Here is a 24,087-nt window from a genome sequence, read left to right as displayed (position 1 = left end):
CATGCTTCCTTCACATTGGTCAATTCAAAGCTTTAAAAATGCAAATATGAAGCCTCCTGTCATGTGGTAAAATTGAAGATTATATTAGCTTTATTGTACTAATAATCTTAATTTTAGTAATGACAGGAGGCGAATATTTCCCACCCTATAGGATCCCTCCCATGTTTCTCGTGTTGAACAGAATATGTCCTTTATGTTCAGGAAGGTAAGTACGTATGGTTTGTATGTTTGCTACTTAGACCTGTATCTTGTGGGTCTTGTATAGGTTGAATATTAGACATGAACCTTGCATTATGTTGTGTTTATAGATTCTTAAATATCATTGCTTTAGAATAAATATATATTGATATGTTTCACATTCTAATGTTCGTTGGTATATCAGATGCTTAATGCTTATTGTATGCGGACAAGTTATCACGCCAGAGACCTTTCACCTTTTTCTTTTTCTTGCAGTGTGAACGTCTTCTCATCGAGCTAAAGATTCACCTTCCATACCTCTGCATCGCGGAACTACTGGAGTTGGATATTCTAATATGTTGTTGAACTGTTGACATAATATGATTATGTCTCTTGTTGTTATTTATTGTTTCGCTTCAAAGAAAGAGGAAGTGATGTCATAGACAGGGCCTTTTATGGGCATCATAACCTTTTTCTGATTGGTTGTTATGTTTCTATGCTGCTGGAGTTTTCAGTAAAGAAAGATATGCAAATATTCGCCTCCTGTCATTACTAAAATTAAGATTATTAGTACACCAAAGCTAATATAATCTTCAATTGTATCTCTATTAATGGCATGGTTATCTCTGCATTGTACTGAGCTTTGTATTTTATAGATATCTGTATGTTGTGTCCAACTTGTTACATTGAATAAGCACCTCTGTAGTCTGCCCAGCTCTCTGTATTGTATGAGTATATGGGAGGAGTAAAATTGTGGGACGAATCTGGTTCCCCACATCTTAAAACTTTACTAGCCCCCACTGCTGTCTTTTACAGAGATAGGTCTGGTGAAATAGTGTCCTTTGACTCCTAACAATTGTTGTAACAATTGTTGTAAATGTTGGGAGAATACCATTAAATATGGATCTTGTAGATGACTTAAATCCATGTACACCATGTGGGTCGATCATTTGTCCACTGCATTACTAGCGCTGTGTTTACCACCAATCATACCTTAGGGTGCTGCTCAGGAACATGCTGTTTGGAGAATTTAGCCAATTGTACAAGCTCAGGAATAACTTCCTTAACTTCATAGCTGTTTGTGCAGTTGACCAGGGTAGAAGCCACAGAGTAAAGGACAGTCTTATCGCTTGTCTGTAAGAAGAACATATGAATTAAAAAATATAATTTATCCTGTGTGAATTCCACTCTGTGATCAAACCCTGAAAACACATAAATGCAGGTTTTTATTAATGGTAAATTTCTAATAATATTCACGGATTTCACCAATTTCTATTTCAGCAAGGCATTTAGTGGTGGTAGGGTAGAGATTTTGTGGTCAGTAATTAATGCACTAGAGTGAGAGAGTAGGTTAATCCATTGTAGTGATCGATATGATGTAATTCCTGGTTGCCTGAATTAGCCTGGCCAGTGATAGAAAGATACCTCTGATGGTATTAGCATCAGACCAGTAGGAAAAGGGAATACAGAATTTACTTTTAAAAACCCTAGTTATGCCACTGCTGGTGAATCAACCATACAATTAAGGTAATTTATATTACATTACTTTTTAATCCTGGAATTCTAGGATTGAGGATAGGGGAGAGCAGGGGAACCATCTTACATACAGTACTCATCCTATCCATCACATTGCTACTCCCCCAAACACTTCTTGCACCTGTATTTTCCAACATCACTCAGTACTGACACTGATACAGTGGCAATATAGCCAGCATGTTGGTGTCTTTAAGGATAAATAAGGAGGATGGTCTGTAGCTGAGCCAAACAAAAGAAGCAATATATTTGTCATTTTCAACTGTAAATATGGTCAAATGCATTTTACTTGTATTTCCAAGGAGAAGAGCTTAACCCTGATTGGGTTTATGTAAGAAACAGTAATTTACCACATATACCTGGTGAATAGACTTATCTTCTCAGCAGACACCCTCATTATTTTATGTTGTTCTGTTATCTTTTGTGCATCACAGCATGTGTTTATTATACCGGCAGCCATTGGTTTGTTGTATTAGGTTTTGGTGACCCATGAATATTTGGGGTGGAGACATATCAAGCAATAGTGCTCTCAGACAAGTGGTGAGATGCATGTCATATAAACTGGTGGCATGGTATACATGCTGCCAACTATTTTTCACCTTGTTAAATAAATGATGGGAGTATGCTCTAACCTTCCCATTAATGTAGAAGTTAATCATGTATTATTGAGTTGGGAAGCGAACCTTCTCCCTTTGTTAAACTTTACAGGCATGTGAGGCATTGATCACTATTTAGTGTGAGGGTTCCGGACATTGCGGCCATGAACATTGCTTATAATGTCATGTATAACCAACATCAATGATGTCCCTTAGATACAATTATGCAAGGCATCATTGCTTTTTAATTAGTAACAAAGCAAAATGTTTGAGGCATACTCTACCAGACCTTAGATAGTTCGAACATGGCCTGCAGGGCTTGGTCATCTTCTACAAATTCATCCTTCACATCAGCATCTAGTGTCAAGTAAGCCAGACCTTCCACTGCCCACTTCCTGGTTTGTATGTCAATGCTCGGATTACATAACCACCTGTTAATATTAAAACACCACTGTAATAATGACACAGATAGTATAAAGGGACAGTTTGTGTTATGACAAAGCTTATACTAAGACAAAAATAACATTAAGATAAAGATAGTATTAAGTTTCAACTAATATTAAGACAAATATAATGTTCAGACACAGCTAGTATTAAAGCAAAGTTAGTACTAAGACACAGCTAGTATTAAGACTAGTGTCCTGATATTAAATAGACAGTATTAGGACACCGATAACATTAAGGCAACACTAGTTTTATGACACTGCTGGTAGATACAGTGTAAGAAACTATTTTCAAAATGGAATACCCACAATATTTTCTCCAAATCCCACAACTGATATAACATTTTAATAGCCTAATACACAAATAAAAAACTAAACTTATATAAATTTCATAATGTTAAGAAGAGTTGGAAAATGAAGCCTATCCCTGGTATTGGGAGAAGTCCCAGACTGGTCTGCGGAACTCGCACTCCTGCATATCTCTCAACAACCGATATCAAGCTACAAAAAAATCGATCATGCGCCATCTGCTAAACGCAGCTAAGGCCTCCATACCGGCATACTGGAAACAGACGGAGATCCCGACGAAGGAGGAGTGGGTCAGACGAGTGGAGGACATTCATGGTGCGGAGGTGCTCCATGCCTCCCTGATGGGCAGGGAGACCAAACACGTGGAAGCGTGGCAACCCTGGTTTATGTATATCTCTCAATTCCCGCGGAATGGGGGGGATCCCAGAAGCGGCGCACGGGCTCCGACTCCCCCTTAGCATGGACCATACATTACTCCCTCTAGTCCTATCCCCTCTTCTTTTCCCCCTATCTCCCTCCCGCACCTACCCCTGCTTCCCACACACTCATACCCTGAATAGGTAAGACTGAGGAAAATCTGACGTACAGAAGGGAGTATTACCTCCCACCGAAAACGCACCACATCACATAACTGAAGCAACACATATATAATTCACCCAGCAATATCCACCCACTACCAGTGGACACATATCATACACACACATAACGCACAGATCGCAAAAGAACAAACAGTAGGGCAGATGCCTGAAAGCCTTGGAACTCCACCTTAACCCATTCTAGACATAACTTACATAACTTCCCAAATGAAAGCAACAACCGCTTCCCCATTAGACTGCATAACCGGGAACACATATCTAATTGGTACATAATACATTGACGGGGAAGACAAAACGCTAAATACTGGCAGCGCAAGCTCCGATCCCAAAGCATAACTGGTGGATAAAACAGGACCGCAAAGTAGGAACGCACACTAGTTTCAGAGATAGATACCCTGTGCCCCGCGGAGAGGTACAGACTGAGGGACATGGAAAGGACTCGGCTAACAAGCCAAAAAAAAAACAGGGGATCGTATTACAGCTTAAATCCCCGACCTAGCCGGTAACCTTAACATGAAGTGAATAGTATCCTCAAACTGACGATATGTTGGAGACCTGCGTGTCCCAAATTGCAAATCTTCTTAACATATGTACTACCTGCTTGCTTTACTTTTCAATAAAAACAGATTTACTAAAAAAAGAAAATGAAGCCAGTAAAATACAAATGTTTTTTATTTTAAACATTATCCTGGGGAGAAAAGTACATGCATTTATCTGATCCAAAAACCTTAATTATGAGTCTATTTAAATACACTCAGATGTTTCCATCATCTGGCAAAACATTGGCTGAAGTAAGAATGCTACATAAAATTAGGACTCACACATGCTAATTCTAAAGATTGACCACTAGATGTCCCGATTTTCAACAGTGGTTTAACCCCTTAAGGACCAAACTTCTGGAATGAAAGGGAATCATGACATGTCACACATGTCATGTGTCCTTAAGGGGTTAATGCATGCAATACTGTCAAATAATCAAGTCAAAACTACATTGGGAAAATAGTTTGAGCTCAGTTTACACTAGTAGTGTTTCCCATCACCATTATACTAGTTCAAAGTAAAGTTTAAAAGTTAACCTAGTTTTTTGGTTGATTTCAGTGGCTGACATTTTTACAAACCATACTAGCTAGCCATGCTGGTTGTAACGGGTTAAATGCTTACTAACAAATAGCTAGTTCAAGAGAATCAGATTTGCTTTAACCCCTTAAGGACACATGACATGTGTGACATGTCATGATTCCATTTTATTCCAGAAGTTTGGTCCTTAAGGGGTTAAGAGGTAGCTGTTTGAGAATGTAAACAAGTGCATATATATAAGATGGAGACAAATTACGATCGCCTAATAATATTTTGTAAACTATATTAATATGTTGAGTTACTTTGCCTACTTACTTTCTGCATTGCTTGGCGAGTTTATCTGTAGATCCCTCTGCAAACTGCCTTAAAGCGTAGTCTGTGCCACCAGCAGATCCTAGTTTGCAAAGACCCTGGAACACACAAACAAATAAGGCATACATTAATAATTAATGTAACATTAATAATCTTTACGTTTCTATAGCTCAATATTCCTAATGTCAATAAATGAAAAGAAAAAAATATATAAAAACAGATATTAAATTCATTCAAGCTATTTATTTGTATTGTGTCAGCTACGGGACTGCGATTGATACAAAGATATTCCTTTCGATTTAGATAATCTCAGGAAATCACTTACCACCAAAGCACGTATCTTTATCTTCTCATTCTTTGTTTTCTTGTAGATCTCTTTCAACATTGACACGCCGTTAGTGATGAAGAAAGAGGCACGGCTAAGTTTGGTGGAGGCATGAATGAGAGCTTCTACAGCAACTAGCTGATCGATCTCATTCTCTGATCCAGTTAGTGCGACCATCATTTCCATCACTCCCTGCATGCTTAGGAGTTTGTTGCCAAGATCGAAAGGACCCTGCAAGATCCCCGACACAGTCTGGATGGCATGCAAGTTCTTCTCCATATTCTTTGGGTCAAAAGTCCCCCTGTTATAATTGTAACAAAATTATACGAGCCAGAAAGGTTAGATTATTAAGATACATGAAAAAAATGCAGTTGGTTGTATATCATTAGGTTTTTAAGTAGATAATATTTTTTTCTCGTATTTGCTACAATTCCAGTTCTTTTTATCTTTATAACACTGACATATTCCATAGTGTTGTACAATAGGCAAAACAAGACAAAACCAGTAAATCTAACATGTTTGAGATATGGGAACAGTAGGTGCAGAGAGCACTGCAGGAAAGAGATTACAATCTAACAGATACCATAATATATTTAAAAAGTGGCTTACATTAAATAACAATTTCTCTGCAACACTAAACGTTAAAAGCTTCAAGGAAGCATTAAGATTTAAACTATAGATTTTTTATGGATCATGTATGTTTATACATCTACAAACTTACAAACTGTGGTGTAGTAAGTGTAAAACAATAGATGTATTTACTAAACTGGGAGTTGTGGAAAATAGACAAAGCAGTTGTAAATTGTAGGACAAACTAGGTGTGCTGGAAACATAGCTGTGATGGACATATTTTCCAGTTTGGTTTAGCTTAACCCCTTAAGGACCAAACTTTTGGAATAAAAGGGAATCATGACATGTCACACACGTCATGTGTCCTTAAGGGGTTAAAGGAAACTGTAGCGTTATTATATATGTATTTATGTAACCCAACATATTCCTTAGTGCTTTACAATTATGAAAAGGGGATATTTGCACATAAAGGAGGCCATGTTCAAACAAGCTAACAATCGATAAGGATTAACGAGAGGCAAATATAGATTATTTGGTGTCTTGCCCAAAGACATTTACCGGTAAGGTGGTCTAACCCACTGTACTTACCTTTCTTCCCTCTCCACACCAGTCTCTGCAGTGTGGACCTGCCTACCTGGCTGAATGGTGATCTCAAACAATCCAAATCTTCCTATCAGGGCATTCTTCTAAAATCACTGCACTGTGCCAATCAAACTCTCTCTATGAGCAGCATTTGATTGAGAATAGAGTCTACCTCAGTTCTCACAAAGTAGGTGCCTCTTGTGACTGTCAGGAAGAAAACCACTAGAGGTGTATTTAACCCTGCAATGTAAACATTGCTGTTCCTCCAAAATTTTACAAGGCACCGTTAATACTCCGCACCCTGACCACTTCATTAAGATGTAGTGGTCTGGTGGCCTTTATTTTTCTTTTAAAATGTAAAGTTCCCTTTTTGCACAATTGCCAGTTTAGTCATATACAAAACACCTGGTTAACATAAATTTTGTATGTAACAACTAACAGATAAATAATGAAGATGGGAGAATCTGACACTGGTAAATAATATAGTAAATTTAGAAAGTGAAGACTTTCACTATAAACCGGGGAGTATTAGCACTAATATGTAGTTTATTTAAAAGAGATTTATTTCTGCCCACTCATCTGCTTCTCTGCGTCTTAACGTTTAAAGGTACACTATAGTCACCAAAACAACTTTGGCTTAACACAGCAGTTTTGGTGCGTAGATCATGCCCCTGCAGTCTCACTGTTCTATTCTCCGAGGTTAAGGAGTTAAATAACTTTAAATTATACAGTCTTAGTCACACCTCAATGCATGTGACTTACACAGCCTCCGTAAACACTTGCTGTAAAGAGAGATCTAATTTTTAAACTTCCTCTGTTGCAGATTTTAATTTAGAATTTCTTATCTCCTGTTCTGTTAATAGTTTGCTAGACTTTGCAGAAGCCTCCTGTATGTGATTAAAGGTAAATTTACAGAGCAGGAGATCAAACACTCTAAAGAAAGTAAACATCTGATTGAAAGTGAAATCATTTTGTTCACTGTAGGCTGAGTGACATCCAGGGGAGGTGTGGCTATGGCTGCAGAAACAGAAACAAAAGTGATTGAACTCTTAAATGGCAGAGAATTAAGCAGGGAGACTGCAGCGGCATAAGCTATACACCCAAACTGCTTTATTAAGCTAAAGTTGTTTTGGTGGCTAGAGTGACCCTTTAAATTAGGAGTTTTCTATGCTACCCCATTGCCTCATGGTCCATGGCTTGGCACATAATTCAATTCTACATTCAACATTTCCCTCTGACATAATTAGATAATCTACTTCAATTTACTGACCTTGAATCCATGTGTACATCATCTAATTAATCCGTTCATGGACTGAACTAGTTGCATTCTGCATCTTAGCTATATCGATTTCTGTTACTCTACTGTTACTATAAGAAACACTAAAAGTATTCTAACATAAATACCTATCACTTGTTCCCAAGTTGTTTCTTTTCTCATTGACAACAGGGATTAATGAATGACTTACGTTATATATTCTTCACAGATTGTCCTAAAGTTGTCTCTTTCTGGATCACAGCGCAAATCATCATAGAGCCTATTCACAAGAACGGCTGCATTTATTCGAGTGTTCACTGTCAGTGGCAAACAATTGGGTAGTTCTGGAACCTGCCCTAGTACTTTTAGAATCTTTTTTAAACCTGGAAAAAATAAAGCCAAGATGATCTTTTGTGGATATTTTCTATGTGCTTTGTTGACATATAACTACTTGTTGAGTACAGGATCCTACGAGGCTAAAATACATGCACAATATGTTTGGCACTGATCTACAAAATGGAGGTTATAACAATTCCTACCCCTTTAAAGGGATACTCTAAACACCAAGACAACTTATGCTTAGTGAAGTGGTTTGGGTTCATAGGTAATGCCCCTGTAGTTAGAATTAGACAGCCACTAAAAGGCACATCCTCAACAGCATGATGCTGCTAAACTCTGTGAATGCTTCTCGTAGAGAAGCATTGGATTCAATGCTTCCTTATGAGAAGCAGCTGATTGGCTGATCGTGGTTATTGCCATGCATGCCCAGTAGTTTAACAATTCTTTTCAATGTGGAGCATTGCAGTGTACCATAGATCGTCTAGATAGATGAGCTCAGTACATGCGGAGTGGCTGCTGGAAGGAGACTAAATAAAAGATGAGGCATTGTGTTCTAATTTATTTTACAGGGAAGACCAATAGTCTAAACCAGAAAGAACACCAATATAAAAATAAATATATTTAATATATAGTTTTAATGTTCTGTAAAAAATATATATTGGTCTCCTTTCAATAATATATGCAACTAAACTTAATCTGAAATCATATTGGTATGGGATGGTACAGATGACTACATAAAACGGCATTACTACAGCATTAGTTTATGTTGAAATTAAACTCCGCAACATTGTTGCCAGCATACTTAAGCACATCTGATATAATCAAAATAGGCAGCAACAGAGCTCTATTTACCCCCCCCCCCCCCCGCCACTCCTCCCTTCCCCATTTTTCTATTTTATATGTTGTGATTTGACCACTTTTAGTGCACGTTATATTTACTGGTCAACAGTAATGTATATTTTTTTTTTTTGTAAATCTTTCTTTTATTGAAGGCATATAAGATGGGGTACAAAAGAAAAGCAGGGAAATTGTACGAGTGATTTTACAGCTTAGGTACATCATTTAACAATTTTGAGTTACATTTCCAGATTAGCGATGCCTCATTTTTACAAATTTTTGTTGTGAAACTATATGTTGAAGATACAAGCTTTAAATCATAAAGTCCTGGTGATTAAAGGCACAATAAGTGGATAAACTGATTTTTTATCTAGCAGAGGTAACATTACCCTGAGTTGTGCAGGCTGGTTGATTAGATGCATGCCTTCTGAGTGTGTTAGTATAATTAAACCATATACTATACCAGAGGGCTCAGTATATTAACATGCTGGACTTAAACAGTATCCTACATACATAGAAAATGAGAGGCGTACCGACTCGTGTCTAGATATACTAAAACAGTTGCTTTGCTGAATGTGTATCGTTGGTTCAATGCAGAACTAACTGTATAACAAAACAGATAGATATGGGAGATACACAGTGCTTAAGCTATGCAATTGGGTTTAACTGGGTCAGTGATTAAAAAAAGTACAACTGGTTGCATAGATGGTGGGCTGCGACAAAGGTAACCATTTAAACTTAGCATTGCGTTCTGTATAGAGGGGACCTAAAAAGATAAGGAAGGTGAGAGGAGAAAGTTAAACAGTGCGGCGTGTCCGCAAATCAGTCCCGCTCAGCCTTTGCCGGTTCGCGGTATGTTGTCATCAGGAGTGAGAGGGCAGAAGGTGTTAGAGCGGCAGATGCGGCTGGAGGACCCCCTCCAGCCCCAGGCCCACATATAGGGTGGCATCATCGGACCACTGGCTCGATGACTCCGTGAGTTCGAGGCATTCCCATATCGGGTGCAGATGGAGCCGGTGACCTGTCGCCGCCAGCGGCAGGCATTCCTTCAGCAGGGTGGTCGATGCTGCGGAGGCAGTTTCCTCCTGGCCCCCAGCCTGGGCGGGCTGTGTGCTTGCGTGCAGGGCCGGTGCCAGGATTTTTGGGTACATAGGCGAAGATGCATTTTTCCACCCCCACCCTCTAAAATTAACATCTTCACCTATGTGCCTCCTAACCAGCCCCTCCCTCTTCCTTTCCCTGTCCCTTGGTTAATTCTCTCCCCTCCCCTCTCTGTCCCTTGGTGCAGCCCCCACCCTCTTAGCGGTCACACTCCCCTTCCTGGTATGCCTCCTACCTGTCTTGTAGCGTTGCGGAGCAGACCCTCTACAGGAGCTTCAGTTTTCTGTAGCTGGTTGGACTGACAGGAAGTGCTCTCTCAGTGACCAGGTACAGGAAACAGAAGCTCCTGTACTGCGCTCCGCTCCGCCACGCTACACTCACTAACAGCCACACACACTCAATGACAAACACACAGACGTCACTGACAGACACAGACTCACTGATCTGACACACACTCATTCATTGACAGACACACACTCAATCACAAACATAATCTCACTGATTTGACAGACACTCACAAACACACACTCATACACTGACAGACACACACATTCATACAATCATTCACAGACACAGACACACATACACACATACACAGACACACACACTCACAGACAAACACATACACAGACACACACACAGAAACACTCACAGACAAACACATACACAGACACACATACATAAACACTCACAGACAAACACATACACATACACAGACACACACATACACATACACAGACACACACACTCACAAACACATACAGACACACATATACAGACACATATACAGACACATATACAGACACATATACAGACACACATATACAGACACACATACAGACACACATATACAGACACACACTCACAGACAAACACATACACACACACAAAGACAAACACATACACACACAAAGACAAACACATACACACAAAGACAAACACATACACACACACACTGACAAACATACACACACTCACAGACACATACACACACTCACAGACACATACACACACTCACAGACAAACACATACACAGACACACACACTCAGACAAACACATACACAGACACACACACTCAGACAAACACACACTCACAGACACACACACTCACAGACACACACTCACAGACAACACATACACAGCCACACACACACACACACACACTCACACATACACTTTCAGACACACACTCACAGACACACACACACAAACACATACACACACACTCAGACAAACACACTCACACATACACTTTCAGACACACACACAAACACATACACACACACTCAGACAAACACACTCACACATACACTTTCAGACACACACTCACAGACACACACACACACACAAACACATACACACACACTCAGACAAACACACACACTCACACATACACTTTCACACACACACAAATTAATAATAAATATTCACCCAGCCTCCCTACCTGGAGAGAGCTGGTGTGGATGTGTCCCTGGGGTCCAGTGGGGCTTCAGTGCGGCGGGCGGCAGCAGTTCTAATGAGAGGCGGCGAGGGAGCTCTAACCTGTCTGCTCTGCTCCCTCGCGGGCTGTCTGCTGATGCCGGGAGCCGGAATATGACGTCATATTCCGGCTCCCGCAGAATCAGCACACAGCGCGCGAGGGAGCAGAGCAGACAGGTTAGAGCTCCCTCGCCGCCTCTCATTAGAACTGCTGCCGCCCGCCGGGGGTCCAGAAGGTGACCTGGCAGGAGGGAGCGCTTCCCTCCTGCCGGTCACCGAAATCTTGCGCCCCCAGAGCCGGTGCGCCCTAAGGCGGCCGCCTGTGCCGCCTTATGGACGCGCTGGCCCTGCTTGCGTGGTTAGTTTGGGGATAGTCGCTGTGCCCGGAGTGGGGCGCCTCTTCCCCCTGTTCCCCGCTGCTCTTTTGCAGTCTGGCTGCCCTTTCGGTGGTACCTTTCTCTGTACTCCGTGGGCTTGGTTCGGTCCGTTCTTATCTGGGTGGGGTGGCTGATTTGCCGTTGGTGCTTGCAGCCTTGTTACCAGCCTGTGCCAGAATCGGGCAAAAGCTGCATCTAAACGCTGCTGTATGTCACTGTGATCCTCCATCTCTTGTAGGTGTTTCAGCTCGTATGGTGTACTTGCCACCGCCATTTTGGGTACTCCATGTGCTCGGCTGCCCTGATGTCGCGGTTTCTCAACTTGTATGGTTGGCTTATGATTGCCATTCCAGTCGCTTAGTGTAGACCGAGATGACCCCCATCGGTCCAGAGGGGGGGGGGGGGGTAGGAGGTGACCCTTTCGAGGTTTCCATGTCCAGGTCAGTCAGCCTGAGGAGCGGCCGTCTCCCCGCTGCCCGATCTCCGGTAGGCCTCAAGGCATGTTGTCGGGTATCGGTTGATAGCCCCGGGTGTCCCCTTCATGCTAGGTTCTCTCCAGGGTGCGATTGTGCCGATTATTGAGGGGATTACCCCCGAAAAGGGCATAGTGTAGTGGGAGCTGAGGTTCAGCACAACCACTCTGCTTGGATGCTAGGCTCCGCCCCAACAGTAATGTATATTTTAATCAAGCTAGCTTATCTAAGTCTTGTTGGTCCAAATGAAGTTATCACCTTTTCCTTTATGTTTGTCACCAAAAAAAATTATGGTATTTACTAATGAATTTTCTGTTTTTGTACATTGTACCTGTTACCCTGTCGCATAAATAAAGAATTTAGAAAAAAAAAAGATTTTTAAACATTGGAAATTCAGCAAGTCAGCTATATTTTCAGTGTGGCTTTTTTGGCCTAAAGTCAATTCTGTGTTGTGTTTAATAATATAAACATTACATCTAAGATTATAAAAAGATTATAATAACGCAGCAGAAGAAATAATCTGAAAAAAAGTCCATCGAGTTAAACTTTTAAACACATCTTTTTATGTTGTTGATCCAAAAGAAGGTGAAAACCCCAATTTGAAGCAACGACCAATTGTGCCATGAGGGAGAAAATTCCTTCTTGACTCCATAATGGAAGTCATATTTTTTTTGAGACCAACAACTTGTTCCAATGCATTTTAATACAAAATTTAAGCCATACAAGAATTTAGACTAATGAAAAGAAACAAAAACAAAACAGTTAATCCAAATCAGTAATTTGTCATTAAAATCAGCATTTCCTTGACTAAATGATATTGTACTCAATATAACAGCAAAGCAGTTCCACGTCTCACCTGTATCAATCACAAAAAGACTCTTGGAGTGGTCTTTGTCCTTGAGATTTTTGCGAGGGATATTTTTGTTGAGAAGGTTCAGTGCCTGATCTCTTCCATGCCCAGACACTTTCTTGCTTACAAGCATATCCAGCAGGTGAGTGGTGATCATCTTCAGATCCTTCTTAGTGTCTGTATGGGATTGGAAGGACAGTTAAATTAAAGGTGCCGCTGACCTGGATATTAGTTTACTCTGTATTTGTAACAAGTCATATTTTTCATGAATATTTATACTTCTAACTATAAACAGATAAAGGAACACTGTAGACAATATGACCATTTGATTTCATTGAATTGGCTATAGTGCCTGCAGTACCCTTGTGCTGTTCCCCCATACAGTGTGAATCCATTTTTGAGCAGTTTAAAACTAAATGAGTTTATTGTTCAGCCTACAGCCCAGCCTCCACTGGACATATTAATAAGGCAGATTGAACTCTTCCTTGATCAGCTGACACTCAACCAATCACTATTATCCAATGATGCTCATTCTAATGCTTCATTATACAATGCTTCCTGGTAAGATGCACAGATGGTGAATGCACAACTTATGCATGTTTGATCTGTGTTGGTAAAACTGCTGGTAATTTTGACCAAGTCTATGGTACGTTCAACCAGTGTGGCTATCATCACAAACTACAGAGAGTGGCTACTTCATCAACAGTTTTTTGTTTTTTTTTTTAATTCTTTATTTTTCCGTGCATCATCAGTGGTACAGACATTTCTGTTTATGCAACGATTATATACTGCTAAGTTAACATAACAAACAAGTCCATACAGTAGTTCGGTTATAACAGTGAATGCACATTTTTGTATATTGGACTGATGGGTTATAACGAGGTGCCTACGAGAGTACTGACCGTTGCTAGGCGAGAAATTGTGAGATGGTGAGTCATCACCGTTATGAACATTGTGGGGGTGCGTGAATATATTGGCCTTGAGGCTTTCAGGGTAGTTGTCCCGCTACCCGGCATTCTGAGTGTTGGATCACCTCGTATGCTGGTGGGTGTATAGTTCCCTCTTTACGTCTGGTGTCCCTGAACTCTGAGTCTCAGAGAGCCTATTGAAGTGGCGGGGTGGTGGCTATTTAACTTGTTCAGTCGTAACGGTCTAGCGTACCCTTATCTGTTTGTGCCAGTCCAGTCCACCATGACCCCCGCGTGTATGGTTGAGTCAAAATGTATTTCTGCCTAGCTAGCAGGCCTTCGTCTATATGGGAGTGGGTTGTGTTTCGGAGCGTGGGTGTCTATTTTGTTCTCGGGGTTCGTCTGTTATGGATACGTGCGTTGCTTATGTGTCCCCTGTATGTCTGGTTCCCGGTGTGGGGTGTAGCGCTCCATGGTTGGTTGTGTCCCTTGACCCTGGGGCACTGGGGGGGGGAGGGAGTCGTGTAGTCGAGTCGCGGAGCTGTCGCTACGTGGTGTGAGCCCGACATAAAGTGTGTGGTTGTAGTGGTGTGTAAGTTAACCTTAAAACATAGGTGAACATAGGTAAAACATTTGCATAAACAACATGAGCAGTCTGTGGGTTCAGGTCGTGTGGCCTCTTTCTTCTTCTCCGCCCATGAGGTTAGGGGAGTTTTCTCTGCTGCGTGGGCGAGTGCTGGATGTCTCTGGAGCGGGTAGCCCTTGTGGAGTGAGGCCCAGTGCTGTCAGTAAGGCAGTGCTGTCTGATGGGTCTGACGCCTTATATGTATTCCCATCTTTTGTGACCAGGAGCGTTCTGGGCGTTGACCATCGGTATGTGAGTCCTGCTATTTGGAGGAGTTTCGTGATGGGCTGCATTCCCTTTCTCCATAACAATGTAGATCTGCTCAAGTCCTGAAAGACTGATATGGTGCTGGTTTCGAATTGGTACGGGGTGTTCCCTTTAAGGGCGGCTAGTAGGCCCATTTTGTCTGTTAGCGAGTGACAACGGAGAATGATGTCCCGTGGTGCTGCGGTGGGTGCTTGTGGGGATTTAGTTATCCGGTATACCCCATCAAAGGTAAAGTGTTTAGCCTGTCGCGTTGGGATGAGGGAAGACACCAGCCTTCTAATGAAGTGTGGTAGTTCCTCTAAGGGTACTGTCTCTGAGACTCCTCTGAGTTTGATGTTTTTCCTCCTGCCCCTGTCGTCTATTATGCTGACTTGGTTAGTGAGGTTGACTTGTTGGGCTTGTATTTGATGCACCTGATTGTTTAGTGCTTTGAGGCCCTGTTTGAGGGTAAGTATATCTGTCTCATTCGTGTCTGTGCGAGCATTTAGTGTGTGTACCTCTGTTTTCAGCACTGCCAGGTCTGCTTCCCACATTTGCCGGAGATTCCTTTGAAGATTGGTTAGCATGTCCTGTATGTCCCCCTTGGCTGTGTCTTCTACCCTGGGTGGGGTAGGTTTCCCGGTTCTTGCTGGGGTGTGTTCGCGGGAAGATTCCCCTCCATCCACCAGTTGATTCTGAGCTGTGTTTGGCCCTGGCGTTCGCAGCATCTGGGCGATGTCACGGTGAGACTGGGGGGTGTTTGTGGGTTGTTTCTGTGCCTTCCGACCCATCTCCGCTGGTGCGTGTGTGATCGGGTCTGGTAGGCCAAGGTCGCTCCACATGCGGGGAGCCCAGTCCGCCTCGAGCTGGAGGTTTCCCGCGCGGTAGGCCTTGGAGCCGCGGCTGCGAGTTTTCCTTGCCGCGGGTTGGAAGAACGGCATTGACCTGTTCAGCGGGTCGTACCCTGTTGTTTTCCAGTACTTGTGTGGTTAGATGGGGTTCGGTGTCTTTGTTTTTTTGCGGTTTTTGCTCTAGTTTGTCGGAGCTCGGGAGAATGGCGACCGTTCTCGTGTGCTGTCAGGCTCCATCAACAGTTTGTTAATCTTCAGCAAACTAATGGCATGAAACACATCCCAAAGCTGTTTAAGGAATACACTGATCAGCTACAACATTAAGGCCATATGTCTAATGTCATGTTTGTCCCCCTCATGCTGCCAAAATAATTCCGATGTGTCGAGGCATGGACTCCACAAAACCTTTGAACGTGTCCTATGGTATCTGGCACCAAGACATTAGCAGCAGATCCTTTATGCCCTGCAAGATATGAAATAGAGACTTTGTTTTTCAAACACATCCCACAGATGCTCAATCTGATTGAGATCTAGGGAATTTAGAGGCCAATGCAACACTGTGAACTCTTTGTCATGTTCCTCTAACCATTCCTGAACAATTTTTGCAGTGGCAGGGTGCATTAACCTGATGAAAGAGGCCATTGCCATCAGGGAACACCACTTGCCATGAAGTGGTATGCAACAATTTCAAAGTAGGTAGTACGTCTCAAAGTAACACCCACATGAATGCCAGGACTGAAAGGTTCCCAGCAGAACATTGCCAAAGCATATCACTTCCTCCATCAGCCTGTCTTCTTCCCATAGTGCATCCTGTAGCCATATCTTCTCTAGGTACATAATGCACATGCACCTGGCCATCCACCTGAACTATTGAACATGTGATTCATCAGCCCAGACATCCATCTTCCATGGTCCAGTTCTGATGCTCACATCCCCATTAAAGGCTCTTTCAGCCCCATATGAAACAAGCTGTGATGCATAGTGTGTTCTGACACCATTTTATCATGGTCAGCATTTGAATTTGAGCTACAGTAGCTCTAATGTGATAGGAATAGGAGGGCTAGCATTTGCTCCCCATGTGCATCAATGAGCCTTGGTCGCCCCTGACAGCAGCTCACTGGTGCTCCTTCCTTGCACCACTCATGATAGGTACTAACCACTGCATACCATGACCACCCCACAAGACTTGCCATTTTGGAGATGCTCTGTCATCTAGCCATCACTATTTCCCCCAAAGATCAAAGTCACTCAGATCTTTGCGCTTGACCATTTTACCTGCTTCCATAGGCGTGCGCAGCCTGTTGCATTAGGGTGTGCACCCTAAAGCACAAACACACGCCACGTGTATATGTATTTTTATATACACATACACACACATACATATATATACATACATGCATACACACAAATACAAATATACATAGGTGCAGTGTGTGTGATTGTGAGCAGTGCAGAGTATAAGGGGTGCAGTGTGTGTGATTGCGAGGGGTACAGTGTGTGTGTGTAATTGTGAAAGGTACAGTGTGTTGTAATTGTGAAGGGTGCAGTGTGTATGATTGTGAAGGGTACAGTGTGTGTAATTGTAAGGGGTACAGTGTGTGTAATTGTGAGGGGTACCGTGTGTGTGATTGTGAGGGGTACAGTGTGTGTGATTGTGAGGGATGCAATGTGTGTGGGGTACAGTGTGTATGATTGTGAGGGGTGCAATGTGTGGGCGACAGGGGTTAGGTGGTTGGAGGGGCAGTGACAGGGTTTAGGGGGTGGAGGGACAGCGACATGGGGTAAGGGGGGTAGAGGGACAGGTGGTAGGGGGGTCGAGGGGCAGTGACAGGAGGTAGCAGGGGTAGATGGTTAGTGACAGGGGTTGGGGTAGAGGGGCAGTGTAAGGGGTTAGGGGTAGTGACAGGGGTTAGGGGGTAGAGGGTCAGTAACAGGGGGTGTGGGTGAGTGGAGGGGCAGTGACAGGGGGTAAGGGGGTAGTAACAGGGGTTGGGGGTAGAGAAGCAGTGACAAGGGTTGGGGGGTACTGACAGGGGTTGGGGGGTAGAGGGGCAGTAACAGGGTGTGTGGGGGAGTGGAAGGGCAGTGGCAAGGGGTAGAGGGTAGTGACAGGGGTTAAGGGGGTAGAAGGGGTAGAGGGGCAGTAACAGGGGGTGTGGGGGAGTGGAGGGGCAGTGACAGGGGGTAGGGGGGTAGTGACATGGGTTAGGGGGTAGAGGGGCAGTAACAGGGGGTGTGGGGGAGTGGAGGGGCAGTGACAGGGGGTAGGGGGGTAGTGGCATGGGTTAGGGGGGGTTGAGGGGCAGTGGCAGGGGGTAGGGGGGTAGTGACAGGGGTAAGGGGGGTAGAGGGGCAGTGACAGGGGTTAAGGGGGTAGAGGGGCAGTAACAGGGGGTGTGGGGGAGTGGAGGGGTAGTGACAGGGGTTGGGGGGGTAGAGGGGGAGGGGCAGGGGGTAGGGGGTAGAGGGGAAGGAGGTAGGGGCAGTGGGTAGCGTTGGATGGGGGGCAGTGAGTGACAGGGGGTAGAAGGGGGTGGGGCAGTGGGTAGAAGGGGGTGAGTGAATGGGGTGGGGGCAGTGAGTAGATGGGGGTGGGGGAGCAGTGAGTGACAGGGGGTAGAAGGGGGGTTTATAAATACCTGCCCTGGTGGTCCAGTGGGTGCCCTCTCTCTTCAGTCTGCAGTTCCGCTGGGAGTGAGCTGCAGACTTCATGGTGAGTCTCGCGATCTCCAGTCAGAGCGTTGCCGCGGCAACGCTCTGACAGTCTGGAGATCGCGAGACACCTCAGTCTGCAGCTCACTCCCGGCGGAGCTGCAGACTGAGGCCGGATCTCTGTCAGGGCAGACTGACAGGAGGGGCCTCGCACCCGGCGGCATTGTGGGCACGCCGCCGGGCCCCCTCCTGTGTCGGTTCGAGGACCCGACATGTCAGTCTGCCCAGAGGCAGTGCAGCACGGAGGTGTGATTAGGGTGTGCCCAGGCACACCCGGCACACCCCGTGCGCACGCCTATGCCTGCTTCTAATGCTTGAAAATCAAGAACTGACTTTTTACTTGCTGCCTAATATATCCCACCCCTTGATAAGTGCCATTGTAATGATATAAAGATGTTAGTCACTTCACCTGTCAGTGGTTTTAATGTTGTGGTTGATCAGTGTGTATGGTGTAGAAACGTGAAGGGTAGCTTAATTACATGACCTGCCTTACTAGACTCCAGAACGGAATCAAAGAGAATTGTATGAACTTGACTAAAGAGCAAACACTCCTCACACATAACCAAAGTTTTTGGAACCTGAAGTAGAAGAAACAGGATAACCTATCAGGACATTATCTGCAGAAACGTACTATCCAAATGCTTTGTGTTTTTTATGCTGTTATTAAACAATATGCCCAATAGTTTGTTTTGTACATTGCAACATGTTTCCATTTTAAGCATTTCACAAAATGTACATAATCGAAAATAGTTAAGAAATACTTCTGAAAGTTCTGAAAATATTGACTTAGCACACACTATTAAATAGTTTTACACATTAAAGCAGAAGTTGTTTTATTGTTGAAAAATGCAAAGAATTATACCCCAGTGCATGATATCCCTAACACAATTATGTCGATTCAGAAAGATTCATCAAATTAGGAGCCAGGTTCTCTGTGGATTCATCTTACCTAATACCAAAGCATCTGCTTTCCCATGGTCTTTCTTATCTTCTTCTGTTAATGAATCCACAATGTTCTGCACTAGGTTGCAAGTTGCTAGTGCAATCTCTTCATTGTCTACAGCCAAAATGCTGCAAATTCGGTTAAATCCAACAAGATGCAGGACAGCTGTTGCCTATATCATATCATCCAAAAAAAGCATATATTTAATAAAGTAGATATCACAGGCTCTTTACTTACAGGTATTTCAACTCTTTTTACTTAGCCATTTAACAGCCAACGTCTGCTAGTTTTTTATGTGTATTTCATAAACCTGATATGTGCTACTCCAGTACAAAATCCCAAATTGTGTTCAGCTACATCTTCGGAGTTCAACAATACCCTCAATGTATGCCTTTGCCACTATACTGTGAAGTCACAGTGCTATATAGAGACCTGACTTTTCTTGGTGTTACAGTTCGAATTTTGATAGCATTTAAATAAGGATCTCTGTAGCTGTAACTTCATGTGTCATTGGCTTGATAAAGATCTTGAGGTCAAAACATTGCTATGTTAACCAATAAACACTGGACACTTCTGTTCTTTCTACTATTGACCGGAGGTCCAGCTAAGCACCTGGTCACGTCTTGGAGTGAGGGAAACCTCTTGATTCCACCTGGTTAAATTCCTTTCATACATGCCCACTTAGATATGACTTTCGCATACTGCTTATTGGTCAGTGTGGAGCCACTAATTCTGGCCCCAACGGACATAGAGGAGCCCAAGGTATAACCTAGGATTTCACCGTTAGCAGCTGGGAAACAGGCTCAGCTGGTAAAACACTGCATGATGGAATTATTCCGTCTTGGGTCTTTAAAGGAACACTTTCGTGTTAGGAATACGAAGCTTTACTCTTAACACTAAAGTGTTCTTCTGCCACCTCCAAACCCCTGCCCCGTCAGATCTCCCCCTCGTCCCCCACTGGCAAATAAGGTGTTGAAAAAATCCTTTTACACTCACCTTATGATCAGACGTTAGCGCAGAGGGGGAACCAGATGAGCAGACGCGGCACACACTAAGCACGCATTAGTCATTCCTATAGGAAAGCACTGATTCAATGCCTTCCCATGGGCAGGGCTGGACTGGGAATAAAGAGCAGCCCTGGGAAAACTTTTTTTTTTTACCAGCACTATAATGAATTGCTTTAGTATAGCACATAAATACAGAAGTGGAAAGAAAGACTTAACATTGAAAATTCTACCTGCAACTTGAAGGCCCCATAAAGCCCCCTTCAGCTTGCTACAGTGCTTTAGGTGTTAACTGCGTGCCCCCCAATTCATAAAACTTGTGATTTCAAGAGAAATTGTCACGTCCATGAATTAGTTTGGGAACACCCCCTTGCAGTCTGATAGCCAAATAAGGGAGCTATCTGCTAAATGGCTCCCTCATTTGGTATCCTTAAATATGCCAAATCTACATAAGGGTACCAATTTAGGGAGTTATCTATTAAACAGATGAAATGTCAAAATTAAGAAAAGCAATTCTTCATTTGATCTTTCAGCTGTTTAGTAGATAGCTGCTAATTTGTTATCCTTATGTGGAAGTGCCATATTTAAAGATACCAAATTAGGGAGTTATTTACTAAACCCATAAACATTCTCATACAAACATTTAATCACAGACATACTTAGCTTCCCTACCTGTGCCTGGGAGAGTTGGGATGGATCCTCTTGCTGGGGTTCAGTGGGGCTGCTGGGTTCACTGTGCTCTTCCTGCACAGTTCCCATTCTCAGCTTGTAGTGATACTTATGCTGGGGTGACTTCACATACCGGCTGCTAATACACTACAGGGTGTACAAGGGAACTGTGCAGGAGGAACACAGTGAGTACATATCTCCCTCGCTGCCCATTCATCCTCCTACCAGTATATTTGTGCACCTGCCAAGCAAGAGCCCCCAAAGTGCGGGGCAGTGGCAGACGCTTAGTTGCCATAGGCTAGCGCTGGCCCTGCTTTAGACAGTATGCCCGTGATTTTAACATCTGGATTAGGTAATACGGGTCAGTGTCAGGACCAAGTAATGCCAATTGTAATTTTATTCAATACAATTTATTTTATACAATTTGTTTAATGCATATATACACGTATATTAATGCATTTGTTTTATATTAATATTTGTGTATAAAATTATAAGCATAACACTCATACAAATCATGCTTATAGAATATATTCATGTCAATACTAATATAATACAAATATATTATTATATATGCATAATACAAACTTCAAATACAGACTTCAAATATCCTGTAAACCAAGTAAAACCTGCACACTGACCCATATACACATTGACACCAACACAGACACACACACTGGTCCATACACACATACACTGAGACATATTGACCCATTCACACATTAACACATTCAATGACCCAACACACACAGGCAGACACACACACACACACACACACACACACACAAACCCATAAACAACCACCCATAAACAAACACAGACATACTGACACACAAACACTGACTCATAAACAAACACAGACACACTCACACACATACACTGACCCATAAACAACTACAGACACACTCACATACATATACTGACCCATAAACACAGACACACTGACCCACAAAAAAAGACACAGACACACATACGCTGACCCATAAACACAGACACACTGACTCATAAACAAATACAGACACTGACACATATACAGGGAGTGCAGAATTATTAGGCAAGTTGTATTTTTGAGGATTAATTTTATTATTGAACAACAACCATGTTCTTAATGAACCCAAAAAACTCATTAATATCAAAGCTGAATATTTTTGGAAGTAGTTTTTAGTTTGTTTTTAGTTTTAGCTATTTTAGGGGGATATCTGTGTGTGCAGGTGACTATTACTAATTATTAGGCAACTTAACAAAAAACAAATATATACCCATTTCAATTATTTATTTTTACCAGTGAAACCAATATAACATCTCAACATTCACAAATATACATTTCTGACATTCAAAAACATAACAAAAACAAATCAGTGACCAATATAGCCACCTTTCTTTGCAAGGACACTTAAAAGCCTGCCATCCATGGATTCTGTCAGTGTTTTGATATGTTCACCATCAACATTGCGTGCAGAAGCAACCACAGCCTCCCAGACACTGTTCAGAGAGGTGTACTGTTTTCCCTCCTTGTAAATCTCACATTTGATGATGGACCACAGGTTCTCAATGGGGTTCAGATCAGGTGAACAAGGAGGCCATGTCATTAGATTTTCTTCTTTTATACCCTTTCTTGCCAGCCACGCTGTGGAGTACTTGGACGCGTGTGATGGAGCATTGTCCTGCATGAAAATCATGTTTTTCTTGAAGGATGCAGACTTCTTCCTGTACCAGTGATTGAAGAAGGTGTCTTCCAGAAACTGGCAGTAGGACTGGGAGTTGAGCTTGACTCCATCCTCAACCCGAAAAGGCCCCACAAGCTCATCTTTGATGATACCAGCCCAAACCAGTACTCCACCTCCACCTTGCTGGCGTCTGAGTCGGACTGGAGCTCTCTGCCCTTTACCAATCCAGCCACGGGCCCATCCATCTGGCCCATCAAGACTCACTCTCATTTCATCAGTCCATAAAACCTTAGAAAAATCAGTCTTGAGATATTTCTTGGCCCAGTCTTGACGTTTCAGCTTGTGTGTCTTGTTCAGTGGTGGTTGTCTTTCAGCCTTTCTTAGCTTGGCCATGTCTCTGAGTATTGCACACCTTGTGCTTTTGGGCACTCCAGTGATGTTGCAGCTCTGAAATATGGCCAAACTGGTGGCATCTTGGCAGCTGCACGCTTGACTTTTCTCAGTTCATAGGCAGTTATTTTGTGCCTTGGTTTTTCCACACGCTTCTTGCGACCCTGTTGACTATTTTGAATGAAACGCTTGATTGTTCGATGATCACGCTTCAGAAGCTTTGCAATTTTAAGAGTGCTGCATCCCTCTGCAAGATATCTCACTATTTTTGACTTTTCTGAGCCTGTCAAGTCCTTCTTTTGACCCATTTTGCCAAAGGAAAGGAAGTTGCCTAATAATTATGCACACCTGATATAGGGTGTTGATGTCATTAGACCACACCCCTTCTCATTACAGAGATGCACATCACCTAATATGCTTAATTGGTAGTAGGCTTTCGAGCCTATACAGCTTGGAGTAAGACAACATGCATAAAGAGGATGATGTGGTCAAAATACTCATTTGCCTAATAATTCTGCACTCCCTGTACACTGACTCATAAGCAAGCACAGACACACATACGCTGACCCATAAACAAACACAGACAGACTGACCCATAAACAAATACAGACACTGGCACATTAACACTGGCCCATAAACACAGACACATTAACACATATGTAACCAAATTACAGATTCTCCTTCTGCACAGTACCGTTACCTACTGCTTCCCACTGGTTTCCTGGGTCATTGTTAGGTCTGCAGGTCTGGAGCTGGGTGAGAGCTGTCACTAGGCTTTTCGCCTGCTTGCACTGATTGCCGGCGGCCGGGATATGACATCACTCGGTATCCCGGCGGCTTGCT

The 24,087-nt window shown here is 42.9% G+C and overlaps 1 protein-coding gene across 1 annotated transcript in view; it reads right to left on the bottom strand.

Moving 5' to 3' along the window:
- The window catches only part of UNC45B (unc-45 myosin chaperone B), a 55,322-nt gene that overhangs the window by 20,076 nt on the left and 11,159 nt on the right, over window positions 1-24,087 (bottom strand). The window contains exons 7-13 of the mRNA XM_063456624.1: window positions 19,524-19,689; window positions 13,239-13,409; window positions 7,987-8,158; window positions 5,369-5,669; window positions 5,047-5,141; window positions 2,596-2,737; window positions 1,171-1,311 (exon numbers count right to left, since the gene is read on the bottom strand). Coding sequence (XP_063312694.1) covers window positions 1,171-1,311; window positions 2,596-2,737; window positions 5,047-5,141; window positions 5,369-5,669; window positions 7,987-8,158; window positions 13,239-13,409; window positions 19,524-19,689 — 1,188 coding nt within the window. The remainder of the gene's footprint in view (window positions 1-1,170; window positions 1,312-2,595; window positions 2,738-5,046; window positions 5,142-5,368; window positions 5,670-7,986; window positions 8,159-13,238; window positions 13,410-19,523; window positions 19,690-24,087) is intronic.

Source organism: Pelobates fuscus, chromosome 1, assembly GCF_036172605.1.
Source record: "Pelobates fuscus isolate aPelFus1 chromosome 1, aPelFus1.pri, whole genome shotgun sequence".
Classification (NCBI taxonomy): Eukaryota; Metazoa; Chordata; class Amphibia; order Anura; family Pelobatidae; genus Pelobates; species Pelobates fuscus.
This window is presented reverse-complemented; position numbering and strand designations above follow the sequence as displayed.